Below are 20,211 nucleotides of genomic sequence, written 5' to 3'. Positions count from 1 at the left end.
CTTCTTGCTCTGAATTATTGCATCAAAATCTGAAGTCTGTGCTGTAACAATCCCGAGTATGCTGTTCTGGTGTGTATCTGTAAATTGCAAACCACATACATACATACTTTATTATTACAGTCAATGACCACTACAGTCCAAACAAACAGGAGAAATCATATTAGGAAATCCTTTAAAATTTAACAACCGAGTCGCAAACTTTTGATTTATTGACATCATTAAAGAAATCTCATGGCCAATGCTCTGTACCCAAGCACCCAGGGAAAAAGATAAAATGACTTGGCATTGCAAGCTTTTGTACATAACTTACTTTGTGTGGTCATCAGGATAATGCAAACACACCATGACGCAGACTGAGGGCAATGTGTTTATCTACAAAACTATATTGTTCCCCAGTTATAACCGGCGGTATAACCGGATGGGCAGGTTGGGCTCACCAACCTCGCCAGCCAAGAGAAGGAAAACTCTAACATCAAACCCGGGCAGATAGAGCTTGTTAATGTAACACCTACCACCTGGAGGACTCGCTGCCGGCGTCCCGGCTTACTGCGCCATGGCAGATGACCCCAAGGTGAAAGGGTGGAGCCAGTACCGCACACACTGTGCTTCACCTAAAAATTCCTCTGCACAGGCCTGAAGGGCATATGCACATCCACAACCCACAACACACCAAGTCCTGCAGCAATGGGCAAGGGGCGAAATGGCAGGTGGAAGGTGCCACTGGAAGCCGCAGTCCCGATCCTGCATGTAGGCGGTTCAGGGTATTGGTCGCCTGATGCTGACCCGGAGACGAAAGCATCTTTTGGCAGCACCCTGAACGACCAAGCAGCCTTATCTAGGGACAGCACTGCTTGCTCCACATGGAGAGGGGCATAGAAAAGGTGGCCTAAACAAAGCTCGTCTCCCCCACCCCAGTTGGCTAGCCGTGGTCAACGGGCATCCTTACTTGCGGTCAAAAAATAACAACAAAGAAAAGGCATGCACCTGCCTCACAAAGTGTGCAAAGACTTAAGCTTGCGTGTTGGAACATCAGAACCATGCTTGACACAGTAGACAGTGGTCGCCCTGAACGACGCTCTGCTCTAGTTGCCCACGAACTTCTCAGGTTGAATATTGACATAGCAGCTCTCAGTGAGGTCCGTTTCCCTGAGGAAGGTAGTCTTCAAGAACATGGTGCTGGCTATATCCTCTACTGGTCGGGTAAGTCAAAGGCTGAGAGCCGCCTTTCTGGCGTTGGCTTCATGGTCAGGAACTCCATTGCCTCCAAACTCGAAAACCTGCCAACAGGTCACTCAGATCGCATCATGTCCATGTGCCTCCCACTTCAAAACAAGCAGCATGCAACACTTTTCAGTGTGTATGCCCCAACCCTTCAAGCAGATCCTGCAGAAAAGAACAAGTTCTTTGCTGATCTACGCAACTCGTACGGAAGACCCCTACAGAAGATAAGGTGATCATCCTTGGCGACTTCAATGCCAGAGTAGGTAAAGACTCAGAAGCCTGGAAAGGAGTACTTGGCAAACACGGCATTGGCAACTGCAATGATAACGGGCGCCTCCTGCTAGAATTCTGCACGGAGCACCAGCTCACCATCACCAACACTATCTTTCAGCAGAAGAACAGCCTGAAGACAACCTGGATGCACCCACGGTCCAAGCACTGGCACCTTATCGACTACATTCTGGTGCGCCAGAGAGACCTTCGAGATGTCTTACACACCTGAGTAATGCCCAGTGCGGAATGTCATACGGATCATCGTCTTGTACGCTGCAATCTCCGTCTTCACTTTAAACCCACACCCAGGAGAGGAAGTATCCCTCAGAGGAAGCTTCAGGTTGGCAGCCTTCAGTCAGCTGAAGTTAAAGCTGCCTTCCAGGCAAAACTCCAGTCAAGAATTGAGGACCCCAGTTGCCCCACAGACCCTTCTCCAGAAGCACTCTGGGAACACCTAAAAACTACCATCCTGTTCATCTCTGAAGAAGTCCTTGGGTTCTCCACAAGGAAAAACAAGGACTGGTTTGACGAAAACAATCAAGAGATCCAAGAATTACTAGCGAAAAAGAGATCTGCCTACCAAGCACATCTTGCTCAGCCCTCCTGTCCCGGGAAAAAAGCAATCTTTCGCGCTGCATGTAGCAACCTCCAGCGCAAGCTTCGAGACATTCAGAATAGGTGGTGGACCAAGCTTGCAGAGAGAACCCAGCTGTGTGCAGACACTGGTGATTTAAGAGGGTTCTACGAAGCCCTGAAGGCAGTATATGGCCCATCATATCAGGCTCAGAGTCCCTTGCGTAGTGCAGACGGCCAAGTGCTCCTCACAGACAAGGCATCCATACTGAACCGGTGGTCGGAGTATTTTCAGGCTCTCTTCAGTGCCAACCGCGAAGTTCAAGATTCAGCAATCCACCTCACCCCACTTCAACCAGTAAAAACAGAGTTGGATGAGATCCCCACCCTAGAAGAGACTGTTAAAGCCATCAAGCAACTGAAAAGTGGCAAGGCAGTGGGAGTTGATGGAATCCCACCAGAGATCTGGAAGCATGGGGGCACAGTACTACATAGCGCACTTCACAAAGTACTTGTCACCTGCTGGGAACAAGGCAAACTATCACAGGACTTTCGCGATGCAATCATAATCACTCTACACAAGAACAAAGGAGAAAAGTCAGACTGCTCCAACTACCGGGGGATAACCCTGCTCTCCATCGCAGGCAAAATCCTTGCCAGAATACTCCTGAACAGACTGGTGCCCACCATTGCAGAAGAACTCCTCCCAGAGAGCCAGTGCGGCTTCAGAGCTAACAGGAGCACCACCGACATGGTATTTGTTCTCAGGCAGCTCCAAGAGAAATGCAGGGAACAGAACAAGGGTCTATATGTGACTTTTGTCGACCTTACCAAAGCTTTCGATACCATTAGCAGGAAAGGCCTGTGGCAAATCTTGGAACGTTTAGGATGTCCCCCAAGGTTCCTCAGCATGATCATCCAGCTACATGAAGACCAGCGAGGCCAAGTAAGACACTGCAACGACCTCTTGGAGCCCTTCCCAATAGGCACAGGTGTAAAGCAAGGCTGCGTTCTCGCACCAACTCTCTTTACGATCTTCTTTAGCATGATGCTTCAAAGAGTCGCAGTAGATCTAAATGATGACGATGGTATCTACATCCGCTATCGCACCGATGGCAGCCTGTTCAACCTGAGGCGACTAAAGGCTCACTCCAAGACAATGGAAAAACTCATCCGAGAGCTACTATTTGCTGATGATGCTGCACTCGTCTCCCACTCGGTATCAGCTCTGCAGCATATGACGTCTTGCTTTGCAGAGGCTGCCAAGCTATTCGGCCTAGAAGTTAGTCTGAAGAAGACAGAAGTTCTCCACCAGCCTGCACCCCAGGAAGATTATCACCCTCCCTGCATCACTATGGGTGAATCAGTACTGAAGACAGTCCAGCAGTTCAGCTACCTGGGGTGCATCATCTCCTCAGATGCCAAGATCGACAAGGAGATTGACAACAGGCTGGCAAAGGCAAACCGTGCATTTGGCCGACTGCACAAAAGAGTGTGGAGCAACAAGCATCTGAAAACAGGCACAAAGATCAATGTTTACAAAGCGGTTGTGATGACAACCCTCATCTACGGCTCCGAATCGTGGGTTTTATACCGTCATCACCTGCGACTCCTTGAGCACTTTCATCAGCGCTGCTTTCGCACCATCCTCAACATCCACTGGAGTGACTTTGTGACCAACACTGAAGTCCTCAAGTGGGCGGAGGTTACAAGCATCGAAGCACTGCTGTTGAAGACGCATCTGCGCTGGGCAGGGCATATTTCTAGGATGGAAAACCACCGCCTGCCCAAGATTGCTCTGTATGGCGAACTTTCCACCGGCCATCGAAATAGAGGGGCACCAAAGAAGAGGTACAAGGACTCCTTGAAGAAATCCCTTGGCACCTGTCGCATCAACCATCACCAGTGGTCTGACCTAGCCTCAGATCACAAAGCATGGAGGCACACCATCCACCAAGCTGTCTCTTCCTTTGAGAACGCACGCATAGCTGGTCTTGAGGACAAAAGAAGATTGAGGAAGAATCGCACTGCTACAGCACCAACCCCAAATCAGACTTTTCCCTGCAGCCACTGTGGCCAGATCTGCCTATCCCTGCATTGGTCTTGTCAGCCACCAGCGAGCCTGCAGCAGACGTGGACTACTGCACCCTTCTTAAATCTTCGTTCGCAAAGTCAAGCCGAGACATATTCTTCCCCAGAAAAACAACTGCAACTCCTATGAGGCAGTGCAAGAATAGAGAGACAGTAATGTATAGTGGTCAGTATCAGCCTACTATCTGGGAAACCTAGGTTCAGAATCCCCAGTCTGCAAAGGTTATGTGTTGGACGTACACCGGCAGCCTAATTCTTGTTGTTATTCCTCATCTAAATAGTTTGCCATTTTGTTGTTGTTCAGTCGCACAGTCAAGTCCAACTCTTTGGGACTCCATGGACAAAGTCACATCAGGCCCTCCTGTCTTCCACCATCCTCCAAAGTCTGCTCAAATTCATGTTTGTTGCATCAGTATCGCTGTCCAGCCATCTCATCTTTTGCCATTACTCCTTGTCTAAATAGTTCACATTGCTTTCCTACTGAGAAAGATTGGGTCATGAGGACATGAATACGTGAAAAGGGGGAGGAAACATAGTTTCACCCAAGAAAGCCCTGGCAAAATGGGTTTAATAAATAAACACACAAAGACACTCACACACTCACATGCCGAATAGCAAGGCAAAAAGCTTTTACATTGAATAAAACTAAGTGGGCAGCCATGTTGCTCTGAAGCAGTAGAACAAATCAGGAGTCAAGTGGCACCTTTAAGACCAACCAATTTTTATTCAGAACGTAAGCTTTTGTGTGCTCTCTTAAGCACGCTTCATCAGATGAGGGGATGAGGTATTGTGAGCTGAAATACAAGCAGTTTGTTGATTAAGAGGGCAATAAAACTGTTGGTCTTAAAGTTGTTTTTTGTATTTCTCCCCTGCTATTGAGGCAACCAAGAAAAGCAACCTCACCTCACTTTTTCCCACTTCCCCCTCCTTCTTCCCAGAAGAGGAGGACCCTCAGCCAATGGAGAATCTTAGCTCTATAGTTCTCTTGTGCAATTGAGAGATCCTGGGACAGCTCTAGCTTTGGTTCAGAGAGCTCATCCACACCAAAGTCTTTCATCAGACAGAAGATCTACTCAAGTTTACTTCATGCATTTGAAGAAGATATGTATTCAGCCTCAGTAGCTGACTTGACAAATTGTGCTTGCTTTTGGCTACAGATGAGGCTGTTTCCATAAAAACACATGTAGCCATTGGCTGAGTTGTAGTCAATTTTGTCTTCACTCCAGTCCATGTATCCAGCCAATCTTGTGAATGTCACAAGCTGAGATCCTTAGTTTCAGGTCTGCTGTTCTTATGAGGCTTGTAGCCAACCTCATCGGCATTCCAATCATAGTAATTTGATGAATCAGCTTTTCTGCACAAGATTCCAATAGCCGCAGAAATGTCAGGTCTAGACGCGGTACTCAAATCGAGAAGCTTGCCTATTGCCTCTCATTGTTCAGGTTCTTAGCAATTTCTTGTGTGTCCTCTTTGCTTTGACAGCACAATGTCAAATAATCCAAGCATGCCAGTCTATGTTGATACCGTCTTTCTTTCAGTCTTGTAAAGAGGCAGGTCTCTGCCTTTCCATATCAAAAGTTTTGACTTTGTAGCACCACAGTTAATTTTCCATTCCATGTTCTGACAGTTTCATCAGGTCCATAAATGCTTCTTTTAAAATTTGCATTTGAGATTCTTTTTTCCATTTTCTTGAAAACTAAATGGTCATTCCATGTAGATCTTTTCAGATAAACCTCCATTGAGGAATGCTGTTTAATGTCCAGGTGTTCAACATGCATTCTTCTTGATGCTGATATAATCTGTGGTGTGCTTGACAACATGCAAAAGTTAAAGACATTTATTTCCAGCTAGAGGGTTCACTCTTGGGTTGCATATTTACATAAAAGGAAAACTTATGAGGTGGTACCCCTTAATTGCTTTTTGTGACTGTCTCACAGTAGTCTCTGTATTCTCTAGCCTATCATCACCTGCCTCCCCTTTTGATCGTGGTGTCTCTTGTTGCCCTTCCTGTTGCTTGGCAGTCCTGGAAGGTAGCCATCTGGCCATATCAACAAAAGAAATTTCTTCAGCATTTTGATTGGTTTCCACTGTGGAGTCTACTCTACTCATCATCTCTCTCAGCTTGACTTCGCGAACGAAGATTTAAGAAGGGTGCAGTAGTCCACGTCTGCTGCAAACTCGCTGGTGGCTGACAAGGCCAATGCAGGACAGGCAGATCCAGCCACATTGGCTGCAGGGAAAAGTCTGATTTGGGGTTGGTGCTGTAGCAGTGCAATTTTTCCTCAATCTCCTTTTGTCCTCAAGACCAGCTATGCATGCGTTCTCAAAGGAAGAGACAGCCTGGTGGATGGTATGACTCCATGATTTGCGATCTGAGGCTAGGTCAGACCACTGGTGATGGTTGATGCGACAGGTGCCAAGGGATTTCTTCAAGGAGTCCTCTTCTTTGGTGCCCTCTATTTCGGTGGCCGGTGGAACGTTCGCCATACACAGCAATCTTGGGAAGGCGGTGGTTTTCCATCCTAGAAATATGCCCTGCCCAGCGCAGCTGCGTCTTCAACAGCAGTGCCTCGATGCTTGTAACCTCCGCCCTCTTGAGGACTTCAGTGTTGGTCACAAAGTCACTCCAGTGGATGTTGAGGATGGTGCGAAGGCAGTGCTGATGAAAGCGCTCAAGGAGTCGCAGGTGATGACAGTATAAAACCCACGATTCGGAGCCGTAGATGAGGGTTGTCATCACAACCACTTTGTAAACATTTATCTTTGTGCCTTTTTTCAGATGCTTGTTGCGCCACACTCTTTTGTGCAGTCGGCCAAATGCACGGTTTGCCTTTGCCAGCCTGTTGTCAATCTCCTTGTCGATCTTGGCATCTGAGGAGATGATGCACTCCAGGTAGCTGAACTGCTGATCTGTCTTCAGAACTGATTCACCCACAGTGATGCAGGGAGGGTGATAATCTTCCTGGGGTGCAGGCTGGTGGAGAACTTCTGTCTTCTTCAGACTAACTTCTAGGCTGAATAGCTTGGCAGCCTCTGCAAAGCAGGACGTCATATGCTGCAGAGCTGATACCGAGTGGGAGATGAGTGCAGCATCATCAGCAAACAGTAGCTCTCGGATAAGTTTTTCCATTGTCTTGGACTGAGCCTTTTGTCGCCTCATGTTGAACAGGCTGCCATCAGTGCGATAGCGGATGTAGACACCATCGTCATCATCTAGATCTACTGCGGCTCTTTGAAGCATCATGCTAAGGAAGATCGTAAAGAGAGTTGGCGCGAGAACGCAGCCTTGCTTTACACCTCTGCCTATTGGGAAGGGCTCCGAGAGGTCGTTGCAGTGTCTGACTTGGCCTTGCTGGTCTTCATGTAACTGGATGATCATGCTGAGGAACCTTGGGGGACATCCTAAACGTTCCAAGATGGAACTCAACATCTGATTGCTTCTAAACTAACTAAGATTAATATACAGTACCTTCAGTTTAACCTTTTCGCGACTGAAGTGATAACACTTCCAAAACCCCAACCTCTCCAATCCTCCATCCTATCCTATCCAAATGGGAACAGCTATCTGCCCTCCATAACTCTTGGAGTTGCAAGTTTAAGAAATGATCCAATGTCTTAGAGTTTCTCCCCTTGGTTCACTATCACATGGTCTTGGCTGCATTGAGACAGAGTTGTAGCGTGCAATAGCTTCTAGTAAAGAGGAAAGGTAGCTAAGAGAGTTAAGATTAGCTAAGAGTGGTGAGATTGCATTGTCCACTCCTTGGAGTCATCTATCTTTTCCTGTCCCATGAGGAAGATCTGCTCTTTCTGTTACTAGCAAATGAGTTGTGCTGCTTTGTAGCTTCTGAGCTTGTGCAGACCCAATTGTTGTCAACTTTGATGTAAATGCTGAGATGTAAGGCATTTCTCTAAAATTATTAGTCAGTATTATTCTTTCATAGTATCTCATCTAATTGGCAAGTGCCCCTCTAAACCAAACATCTTTGCTCTTAAGTGGGAAAAAACCCAATGTTGAGGGAAGAATTCCTGCCAATTTCCTCCCATTCTGGTGGCAACAAGAAGCTACAGCTGGGAAAGGCCTTTCCTCTTCAAAGCATGAAATACAAAAAAGAACAGAAGAAAATCTGGATGTGTCCAATAAGGATAATAAAATTATATATCCAAAAATAAAATGGAAAATCAAAAAACTGTCATGCACAGATATAAGGCATTTTATAGTCTCCTTTTAAAAAGCTGCATTCAACTAACAGCTGATCCTCATTTGTGTTTCTCTTTTTAATCTAGCTTCATCACTATCTGAAAAGCATCTCATTTAATAACAGTGCTGGGGAGACAATTTCATTTGATGCCAGTGGAGAAGTCACAACAGGGTATGATATTATCAATTGGCTTGTTTTCCCAAATGGATCTTTTTTCAAAGTGAAAATTGGAGAGATTCATCCAGAAGCTCCTTCAGACCAAATGCTTACCATTAATGAAGAGAGGATCACATGGAACAGCTGGTTTAACAAGGTAATCTGGGAAAGCTATCACTTAAAACCTGAGTGAGATAGAGAAAAAAAACTAGCTTCAGTCAACCCAAAAGTCTTTCTTTCTTTCTTTCTTTCTTTCTTTCTTTCTTTCTTTCTTTCTTTCTTTCTTTCTTTCTTTCTTTCTTTCTTTCTTTCTTTCTTTCTTTCTTTCTTTCTTTCTTTCTTTCTTTCACCATGAGTGTCATATTAAGGAAACAAGTTGTGTGTTGAACAAAAGAATGATTGAAATGTCTCTCCGGCTTAATACTTTCCCATGTGCACTTTCTTCAAACAGAACAAGAGTTCAAAATGTCAACTCTTTAAATTGGGTTAGTCAACTTCAAGATTAGGCCTAGCGTTCTCCTGAGATTACAACTAATCACCAATTTACAGGGATTGGTTCTCTTGGAGAAAATGGCAGCTTCTGAGGGCACATCTTTAGCACCATGCGCCCAAAGATCTAAAACATTATGCACCCCAAGTCCTCTCTCTCACTTTGCCCTCCCTAAGTACCACCCCTTCTGTTCTCTAGGACAAGAGCTGGCAATCCTGCTCACCCAAGCTGGGACCATGTCAAAGATTGGGAATGTAATCCTTCATCATTTCCATAAAGTATAACAGCCCAGCTGAAGTAATTGAACATAAGAAATTTCAATCAATCTCAAAAGCCTTTATTGGCATATATCAGATTATAAACAAACAAACAAACAGCTACAGAAATAACAAAAGCAGTCATACGCAGCTATACATTGAACAGTCGATCCTTGATTACCAGACTCAAGAATGAAGCAACCTTTTCAGTTATTTCAGATGACAAATAATTCAGAAGACAGCAAACCTTTACAGCATCTGAGCAGCCTGTCATATTGAACAAAATTAGACCAAGAAAACTAAGGCTTATAGTATCGTCTAGGGGACAATAAAGAATATGGGACAATGAGTCAACTTGTTTTAAATTATATATACAAAATCTTAATGAAAGAGGGATTTTTTTACATCTACCATCGGTAACTGCTGATGGGATTGTATTGCATCTGGCAAGGCTAAATTCTCTACGCAGGAGCTTGGGAGTTCTACTGGAGCCTTCATTATCAATGGAGGCCCAGACAGCAGCCACTACCAAGTCAGCGTCTTTTCATCTGAAGCGGGCATGGCAGTTGGCCCCCTTCCTAGAGCGTCGGGACCCAGCAACAGTGATCCATGCAATGGTCACCTCAAGGTTGGATTACTGTAATGCCCTCTACACGGGGCCGCCTCTGTGCCGAACCCGGAAGCTGCAGCTGGTGCAAAACGCGGTGGCTAGGCTGTTATTATTATTTTGGAATATGGAGAGTTGATAAATAAGAAGGCAAATGACCAATAGCTGGGGAAATTCCAACATTCAGAGGGGAACATAAGGAATTTGGTGATGAATGAAGCAAACACACACACAAACACTCCAGAGGGGTATTGACCTTTAATAATTTGGAGGAACAAAGAAAATGTTATTTTACATCTGCTATTTACAGTAAGTTTTTTTTTCTGTCTCACTTATGCATTAGACACAGCCCCTTTCTGTCTGCAGTGAAAGTTGCCATCCTGGTTCGATGAAGCAAATGAAGAAGGGGGAGCCATTTTGCTGCTATGATTGTAAACCATGTCCAGAAGGGAAGATTTCTAATCAGAAGGGTAAGGCATTTGTAGTCCAATCCTGAGCAAAGTTACACCTTTCGAAGCATAGGAGGGATCTCATTAACATGGTGTTTTGAGTCTTGTAAGTAGGATTTGAAATAATCTGGTCCAAATCCCACTCTCCTATGACAGCTTGTTGGGTGACCATGAGCTAGTCACACATTTCAAACCCACAGTGCTTTACCTGGGAATAAAATGGAATAGAGGAAATTAATGTTAGTTGCTTTGGGTGCCCATTGGAGAGAAAGCCAGGTTATAATTGAAATATATAAATTAATTAGTTACTATAAAATAAATATAGCATGATTTTCTTTTCTATGCCTTGAGCTATTGTGATATCACTAAGGGGGACAAATGCTAATTGGCAGTATACACTGATGGTGTTATTGACTGCTGGTGATAACACAAAAAGAAATCTGTGTTTTGTAGTGCCACATATACTTTCCAAAATATGGCTTGAACTGAACATCAATGCCGCCGCCCCTCCCCAATGTCCACGGTAACTTGGAAGAGACCGAAGAGAGGAAAGGAAGTCTTTTACCATGGATAATGACAAAAGCACTCATGCAAGGATCTTAGAAGATGGGGAATTTTTGCAATTTTGTTGTTGCTTAGTACAAGTAAGCATAGACAATATTTGCACTATTGACTGAACTATGTATACCCCACTAATCTCCCCAATAATCCAATCAACATCATTCTCCCCTCTATTTCATGCTCACAACAAACCTGTGTCTCGGTTAGACGAGGAGAAAGACCTTAAGGTCAGCTAGCGAGCTTCCCTGACAGAATGGGTCTTGGAAACCTTACTCCAGTGCTCTGTGTACTAAGTGACACTGCATCTCTGGAGGAAGTCAGAAGGTGGTGGTAGATGCTAATGAAACACCATGCACAGAACTTTCTCCCCTTAGAAATGGGGTCCTAGGAGAATATTGCCAGCATCAGAAGTCTTGATAGCTTTCCATAAGCAAGGCCCCTACCCCCATACTGTAGCTTTGGTGTGGTAGGACACTGGTAGACAATTACAACTCTACTTTACCTCATGATCTTTGACCAGTTGTTCTTTCATAGTTTAAAATCTCTCTATTGGTCATGTTACTTTATATTTGACATGCGGCAGCACTAGCATGGCATCTACCACCACCAGCACTCCAGGCAAGACACCACCCCCGTTGCCTCCAGCGAGACAAGCGCTGCAGCCCAGCGCCCATGCCTCAGAGCATACACATTGTATTGCCACCATGGCTCCACCTCCCAAATCTGTACTGAAAGAACAGATGGGAGGCAGAGCAATGGTAGTTGGCCGGAATAAGTTGTGGAGTGAAATACAGATGCTGTGAGACCCACCAAAGGATCCTCTTGAAGTCTGAGATATGGGAACAGATATGGGATTTGGAGAACACTGAAGCTGTCCCTCCTTCTCTCGATCCTCTCTCTTTGTTTTTCAGACTTGGATGACTGTACCCAATGCAGACAAGATCATTATCCAAATGTCGGACAAAACCAATGCATTCCCAAATACATCACTTTTTTGTCTTATGAAGAGTCACTAGGGATCACTTTGGTGACTCTTGTCTTTTCCTTTTCTTTCATAACTCTTTTCGTGCTAGGAATCTTTATCAAGCACCACAGCACCCCCATTGTCAAAGCCAACAACAAGAACCTTACCTATTCTCTCCTGATCTGCCTCCTCCTTTGCTTCCTTTGTGCTCTGCTCTTTATTGGTCAACCACAACTGGTGTCCTGTCTCCTCCAACAAGTCATTTTTGGCATGGTCTTCTCAGTTGCCATTTCTTGCGTGCTGGCAAAAACTGCCATGGTGGTTCTGGCTTTTCTAAGCACCCAACCAGGAAGCAGCCTGAGGAAGTGGGTGGGGAAAGGAGTGGGCAATTCAATTGTGATTTCCTGTTCCTTTATCCAAGCAGTCCTTTGTTTTGTGTGGCTGGCCACTTTTCCCCCATTTCCAGATGCTGACGTGCAGACAGAGACTGAAGCAGTTGTACTGGAATGCAATGTGGGGTCTGTTACCATGTTTTACTGTGTTCTGGGCTACATGGGCTTCCTGGCCATTGTGAGCTTTATGGTGGCTTTCTTGGCCAGGAAGCTACCTGACAGTTTTAACGAAGCCAAATTCATCACTTTCAGTCTATTGGTCTTTTGCAGCGTTTGGATCTCTTTTGTTCCCACCTACCTGAGCACCAAGGGAAAATTTATGGTGGCCGTGGAGATCTTCTCCATCTTAGCCTCCAGTGCTGCCCTTCTGGGTTGCATCTTCGCCCCCAAATGTTACATTATTTTGCTGCGGCCTGAGCTGAATAACAGGGATCATTTGATAAAAACAAAAGGACAATAATGTAAATTGCTAGAGTTGTAACTGTAACTCTACATCATTTTGATGTAGTGGTTAAGAGTACAGACTCTTTTCTAGGAGAACCAGGTTTGATTCCCCATTCCTCTACATGCAGCTGCTGGATGACCTTGGGCAAACCACAGTTCTCATGGAGCTATTCTCTCAAGGCCACTTCTTGAAGACCTCCCACAGCCCCAACTACCTCACAGAGTGTCTGTTGTGGGGAGAAGAAGGTGAGGAAATTATAAACCACTCTCACAGTGTGGGCGGGTTATAAATTTGATCCCTTCTTCTTTCAAAGGTTTTATCTGTGGTCAGTCCATCTGTACATCTTTAGCACACATAAGTCACCAAATAAATGCATCTTGAAGTCTCAAAACTGGTGGTCACATTCAGGATAGCGTTGGAAATTTTAGTCTCTAAGATGAAGAAAATAAGAACATTCTGGTCCATGAAGTGCCTAGAAAACTGCACTCTGGTTCTTTTTCCTTTGGAAGCTATGACTAGCTAGGCGCACACAGATCATTCAGAAAAGACTAGGACCTGAAATTTGGCCAATAGATTCAGAATGGCTAAAGGAGATGCAATAGCAACCACAAAGGTCATTGAAACATCTTGGCTCATGGAATCTCCCTAAACACTACTCTCGGCACCTTTCTGCTTCGGTAACCATGGTGTAAAGCGAGAAACCTCAAATCTGATCATTAGTTTTAGAATAAGGACTAGAGCTTCACGTGGGGTAGATTAGTGCCCAAAAGAAATGGAAAAGTAACATCCCAGCCTATGTAATAGTCAGATTCCCACAATACTCCACTCCATTGGAAGGGTTTGTGTGGGAGATATGAAAAAAAAGCTAGACTTTTAAAAATGGCTACAAATTTTAGGATGATGGTCAGAAATACAGGGAATTCGAACATCCTGAGACAAATTATCTGCAGCTCCTGTTGTGGCAGATGATAGGTTGGAGATAGGTATTAGAATGGTTCTGGAAATGCGTATGTGTATATATATATATATATATATATATATATATATATATATATATATATATATATATATATATATATATATATATATTGCAAGTAGAATTAGAATCAATAGGCAGGCAGAAAAATAGGAAATTGTTTACAGGGGCGTTTGGAAACAGGCGTTTGAGAACATTTTATTAAGTGTGAAATATGCTTGTGGTTAGCAGAATAGGGAACTAATTACAACATAACTTCAGCAGGAATGGAGATAAACTGTACCTTGGCTTGAGGGCAAGCCCTCTGAACGGCTGTTTACTGCACAGGAAATTATGCTGCAATGTATCTCATGCCACGTAAGGAAAATCCCGAACAGTCCTGTTTGTGCCTTGAGATGTTTCCAGCTGATGACTCATTTCCAGTTTGTGATGCTTATGATCATATGATATCTGCTGATGTATAACTTTAAGATAGTATAAAAACTTGTGCCTTTCCTGTATATGACACCGGACTCTCAGCTTTTTGGCATGAGCCAGGGGAGTCAGGTCCATGCGCACGTACTTCAATAAAGAGAAAGCTGTTTTCCTGATTACGCCTCAGGCCTCATCTGTCATTAAACCAACTATTAATTGATTATTGCGGGGTCTTCTTGCTACACTGCCCTCCCCTCCCCGAATGAAAGCTGAGGTTGTCTGTGGCATGCATCACCCATCAGAAACAAAAGCTTGGGATTACACAAGTAGCAATCAGCTTCAGGATGCTGGTGGGACTTGCAGTGCAAACAAAGAGGAGCGGGCCATCCTGAAACAAAAAAAATATCTCTGCAGAATCTCTCTGCTATTTCCAAAGAGGGCAGGAAAATGCAGACAGCACAAACAAAGGGCAGGGAATTATTTCCTCTGCAAAGAAACAATGGGACTTGAACAACCTCATTGTTCTATGAGGACTTTTGTAGCATAGTGTTTGAATGTTAGGCTAGGATTTAGAAGATCTAAGTCTCACCCCACCACCACCACCATTGTCACAAAAGCATCCTGGCTGACATTGGATTAATCACAACCTCTCAACCATACCAACTTTAGAGGGTTATTTGGATAGCTCCTCCCATTCATTGATGTCTCAAGCTGCTTTCCAGTTTAAGGCTGGTATACATGAGCAGATTAAGAGAGAGAGAGAGAGACTGGGGGGTGGGTGGGGATGGACTTATAAAATTGCTTCTTAAATCCAAAAAGGAACCCAGAACATTGCTGCTCGACCCAAAAGAGACCTGGCTCTTCATCCCAATTGCAGCAAAGGGCACATTGCACACAACTGTGTGTTTCATGTTGAAATGAAAAGAATTGACGGGGGAGCCTGCAACACAGTTGTGAGTGTATTCAGGTAGTGGGCACACTTTTCACTGACCTGGGATGGTCTTTTTATGGGGACAAGTCCCATAGCTGGACAGAGGATTACCTGAGGACAGAGGACCTGATTAGTCCAAGATGTGACGTTTGAATCTCACAGGCTGGTTTAAAGTTAACTGCTGTCAAACTTGGGTGGGAAAAAACAGTGAAAATACCTTGATTAAGCTATTGAGAGCCAAATCTACATGTGCACAAAGAAGCCCCAATGAGGCAACATGATTGATGTACTTTACGTAAGTTGAAGGGAGTCAAATCTGCACTGATACAAAAGTTTGTGCAGGGCATGATTGCTTCTGAAACACAATGGGCAGACATCTAGTTATCTATTACACTTCTTTATGCAGATAAATACCTCACAGATGGTATTCATATTAGATAGCAGTAGGTCTTGTATGTGTTTGTGGTTTTGTGTGTGTGTGTAACACTCTGGTATGGAAGACCCCTACAGAGGACAAGGTGATCATCCTTGGCAACTTCAATGCCAGAGTACGTAAAGACTCGGAAGCCTGGAAAGGAGTACTTGGCAAACACGGCATTGGCAACTGCAATGATAACGGGCGCCTCCTGCTACTGTGGCCAGATCTGCCTGTCCCGCATTGGTTTTGTCAGCCACCAGCGAGCCTGCAGCAGACGTGGACTACTGCACCCTTCTTAAATCTTCGTTTACGAAGTCAAGCCGAGAGAGAGTAACACTCTGGTACTGAGTGCCAGCACTTTCTTCCAACACTCTTCTGAATCCTGCAGGGGGTGTTTGGAATTTGGTGCAACCTTGTATACCCAGCGTGCAGGGGTGGGGGGAGTATAGATGACTGGTGAAGGCAATGGTAAATGACCCGGTTAAAAGTCTGCCAAGGAAACATCATGATGTGATGTCACCCCATGGGTCGGTAATGACATGGTGCTTGCACATTATTACTACATTTACCTTTTATATGTGTGTGTGTGTGTGTGTGTGTGTGAGCACTGGCATCTTTTTCTTTAAAACAACCACAAAGTTTTGGATATTAAATGATTTCAATAGAAAATACATTTCCCCCCGCCCCCAAGAAAGTTCTGTTTCTTTTCCAAATGAGTATGAAATTTCTAGAATATCTCACAGAAGGGATCGTCACTGATTCCAATTGGGCAGAATCAATTAATCCCATTATATAAACAACAAGCGAGAACCCAGAAGGATTTGTAGGGAGCCTCTAATTTCTCCCATCACCCATATTCCTCTTTCCCTTTTGTAAAAAAAACCCCAATAGCCTCTCCTGTTTTCCTGTTTCGTTCTCTCCTGCCCGCCCAATCACCAGATTACCTTTTCTGCATCCCTGCCTTCAGCTTTCCCTTCCCTCCCTCCAGCAGACTCTACTTAGGAGAACTAATGCTCAGTCGTGTGGAGTCAGCTGCTGGGTCACGTCCACTTGTGTAGTAGGGAAAGGAACCTTCAAGATTTCACCTGCTGTGTGGAGAGATCTGAGTTTGTGCTTACAAGTGATTGCAGCTGTTGAAAACAGTTTGCTCATCTTCCGAACATGTTCACCATGAAATTCACCACACCTTTCTAGGAAACCTATACTTAAAAGTTCAGATAAGGACACACAATGTTTAAAATGGATTATGAAAATGATGAAGGATTTCATATTTGACACACCGGAACAATGAAACATGGCTGGAACTGACCCAGTGTCATTTTTAAAAATGTATTTTAGCTCAGTTTTCATTGTTTTAATGTTGTTGTTGTTGTAACTTTAAGATGACATATTGTTATGTACATCTTAATTCGTTAGGCACCTTTTTGGCCCTTCCAAGGGCAGAAAGTCAGGGTATATCTTCTGTAAAATAAATGATAAATTAAAAATTGGTGGTGGCCATTATGCAGCGGCCAACAGTTGCTCACCTCCCATTCACTTGGATGGAACCCTGAGGGTGGGGGGAGCCTATGCAAGCTAAGCATGGGAGAGCTGACCAATTGGGGGTGGGGTGACTGGCTGGCTAGGACTCGTAGCTGCTGCCATCTCTGACCATTCTGGTCCAGCATGAGTTCTGGGGTGGACAGGAGTTGTGCAACTTGCCCTCAAAGGGTCCCACGTGGTAGTGGAGCAAGTCGGACAAGGTTCTGAAGTCTCTGTGAAGGGTTTGAGGAGAACTCCCCTGGATCCATCAGCTATGGGACCTTGGTGGGTGGCGGGTTTCCCACCCTTTTAATTCCTACGTCATGTTCCTACAGTGGCTGTGGTGGTGCCATTGCAAGCTGTCTTCAGTTTCCTGGGGAGCCTTGCTCGCTAGCAGAGGCACCAGGGCTGCCTGGGTTCATGGGGTATGGGCAACCAGACAGTTTTACCAACATAGGAATAAATAATGAATAAAAATAAATTTATTCAAGCACAGTATACTTTCATCTTTCTCAAGAAGAGTACAAGTTCCATCAATATTTTAAGGCTCTCTGGTATATTATTGGGGTTGATTGGTAATATGGATGGCTTAAGTGGCAGTAAGACTACCATTTAGAGAATGCCTACAAATCCACATTGGGCTGTAGGCAATGGAAAGTGGGCGGGGGGGAGGCACAGAAGTTCTCTACAGAGGTATGGTGATAAAGTGGGCCCCTGTGTAGCAGACAGCATGAACAGTTAAAATTCCATCACCATAGCTGTCATGCCCCTTTCCTTTCCACTGTTGTTTTTTCCCCCCTCATACAAGTTAACAGCAACGTTCTCGGCAGTGGTTACCATACAGAAGTTATCCCAGGTTAATAAGGAAGAGAGTGAAAGTTGGGAGGGAAGGTAGCATGATTCAACTGGATTTTATCAGATCTTGGAAGTTAAAAAGGATACATACTTTGATAGAAGACCACCAAAGAGTTCTGCAGAGGAAGACAATATCAAACCAAGTATGCTTCTCACTTGCCTTGAAAGCCCCTTGTTCGGGTTACCATAAGTTTGGTTGTGACTTGATGGCACTTAAGTACATAAAAGTGGGTGAAGGAATGCAGGTCTGGCTGCCTCCTGAGGGAAGGCCCTTGATCAGTTTCTAACTCCAAACCACTTCCATTGCAGCGGTACTAAATAATGTTGTTGTTGTCTGCTGGCTCCAAATGTACTCAAAGCTTCTTTTGCCCCCCCAGTCAGAATGAAGAGGCAGACACAGTATGTTGGGTATAAAACCGGGCCGCTTTATTGAAAGAACTTGTCAAACCTATAACTGGCAGGGATAAGGCCTAGAAGGACAAGCCCTGGGGTCACCCCCTGACCCCGCCTTGTCCTAAGAGGGCGAGCCACCCTGCCCCCAGCACAAGCCCACTGTATTTGGGCTGTTGCTGAGCAGCCAGGCCCCAAGCCATTCTCCACCTGGGTAGCATCAATCCCCCATGGAAAGATCCGCCCAGATTAGGCTTTTCCGTGATCTGCATTCCCTGCACTGAGCCTTACAGCCCATCTGCGGTTCATACAGACCACCCGCACACCTGGTGCTAAGCCATAGGTGCTCCCCTGAAAACACTGTGGCCAATAATGTCAAGTCGTCAGATTCAATAACGAGTCGTTTGTTGAAACAAAATAGCTAGTTTATTGATACTGTTGTTCTCGGCTAGGTTAGTATTGAAAGACTATAGATCATACAGTAGAATGCAATCATATAAGGTACACTTCAAAGGGATTCTTTAGGGAGGGGGACTTTGCAGGGCACATTCACACATTGATGTTACCATTTCATTCTCAGGCCCACTTTGGCCTTGAGTGTCACCGGCTCCAGCCTCCCCGTGAGTTAGGCCTGAGAAAGCTCAGATAAAACTTTCACATATTCCCATTTCAAAGCATGACTACATAACAAAGAAAAGGAGAGGGGAGAGGAGAGGAGAGTCCAAGCTAGCAGCAATGGAATACAGATTGGCTTTACCCAGGATGCCTTTCCCCTGAGCCAGAGTTAGATACAGACTTGACCAGAGTTTTATTCAGACTTGACATACTGCCCCCCCTAAGCCCCCTCCACCGCCCGTTGGGTCTGGTGGAATTTCTTAATCAAATCTCGAGCTAATACATCCTTTTCTGCTACCCATTCATTTTCGCTGACAGGGAAATGTTTCCACTTCACCAGAACCCCATTTCTGACTTTAGAGTCCAGGATTTCTTGGACCTCGTGGTGACTCTGATTCCCAATTAACACTGGTTGGGGGGCTGTTGTTCGAGGATGCCAAGTTGAAGAGCCGGGGTCCCGATGGAGCACGCTGCAATGAAATACAGGGTGTATTTTACTAAGGGCTTTGGGCAATTCTAGTTCTACGGTCACTGGGTTAATGATCCATTTGATTTTGAACGGCCCCAGGAACTTGTAGGCTAGTTTCTTGGAAGGTTGGTTGAGAGGCAGGTTTTTGTTGACAGGAACACAGAATCCCCTACCTTGAAGCCCCAGGCTGGGGCATGAGATTTATCATAGTACTTTTTATAGGTCTCTTTTGCCGCCTCCAAGTTTCCCGGAATGCTTTTCCAACTCCCGCTCGGTCCCTTCCACCACTGCTCGAAAGCAGAGGGCTCCCTGGAGGGCTCCCCTCCTGGTAACAAAGGTATTGGTTTGCCTTCGTAGCCATATACCGTGGAAAAAGGGGAGGCTTTGGTTGAACTATGCACACTATTGTTGTAAACGTATTCTGCAAAGGGGAGGAGGTCGACCCAGTCAGACTGGCAGTGGTTGATGAAGCACCTGAGGTATTGTTCCAGAACCCCGTTCACCCTCTCAGTCTACCCGTCTATCTGGGGGTGATAGGCTGTGCTTAGGCCTTGTTCTATCCCCACCAGTTTACAGAACTTCCGCCAAAAGGTGGCAATGAACTGCGGCCTGCGGTTGCTAATGACCTTGTCTGGGAATGAGTGGAGTTTTACCACGTGGTCAAAAAATAGGGTGGCCAGTTTCTTCGCCGTGGGGAGTTGGGTGCACGGGATGAAGTGGGCTTGCTTTGAGAATGTATCGACCACCATCAGGATTACTGTTTTCCCTTGTAAGGGGGGTAACTCCACTATAAAATCCATGGACACCACCGACAAGGGGCGCTTAGTGGTTTCTAAGGGCTGTAGGAGCCCTGGCGGTTCCCCTCCCCCCCTCTTTTTTGCCATGATGCAGATGGGGCAGCCGGCCACATACTCATAAGAACATAAGAGAAGCCATGTTGGATC

General features: G+C 45.1%; 1 protein-coding gene across 1 annotated transcript in view; it reads left to right on the top strand.

The window, feature by feature from the left end:
• Window positions 1-20,211, top strand: part of LOC132583151 (vomeronasal type-2 receptor 26-like) — a 39,453-nt gene that overhangs the window by 9,469 nt on the left and 9,773 nt on the right. Inside the window, exons 5-6 of the mRNA XM_060254824.1 lie at window positions 10,211-10,337; window positions 11,789-12,671. Of these exons, the coding sequence (XP_060110807.1) occupies window positions 10,211-10,337; window positions 11,789-12,671 (1,010 nt within the window). The remainder of the gene's footprint in view (window positions 1-10,210; window positions 10,338-11,788; window positions 12,672-20,211) is intronic.

This window comes from Heteronotia binoei, chromosome 15 (genome assembly GCF_032191835.1).
Source record: "Heteronotia binoei isolate CCM8104 ecotype False Entrance Well chromosome 15, APGP_CSIRO_Hbin_v1, whole genome shotgun sequence".
Taxonomy (NCBI): Eukaryota; Metazoa; Chordata; class Lepidosauria; order Squamata; family Gekkonidae; genus Heteronotia; species Heteronotia binoei.
This window is presented reverse-complemented; position numbering and strand designations above follow the sequence as displayed.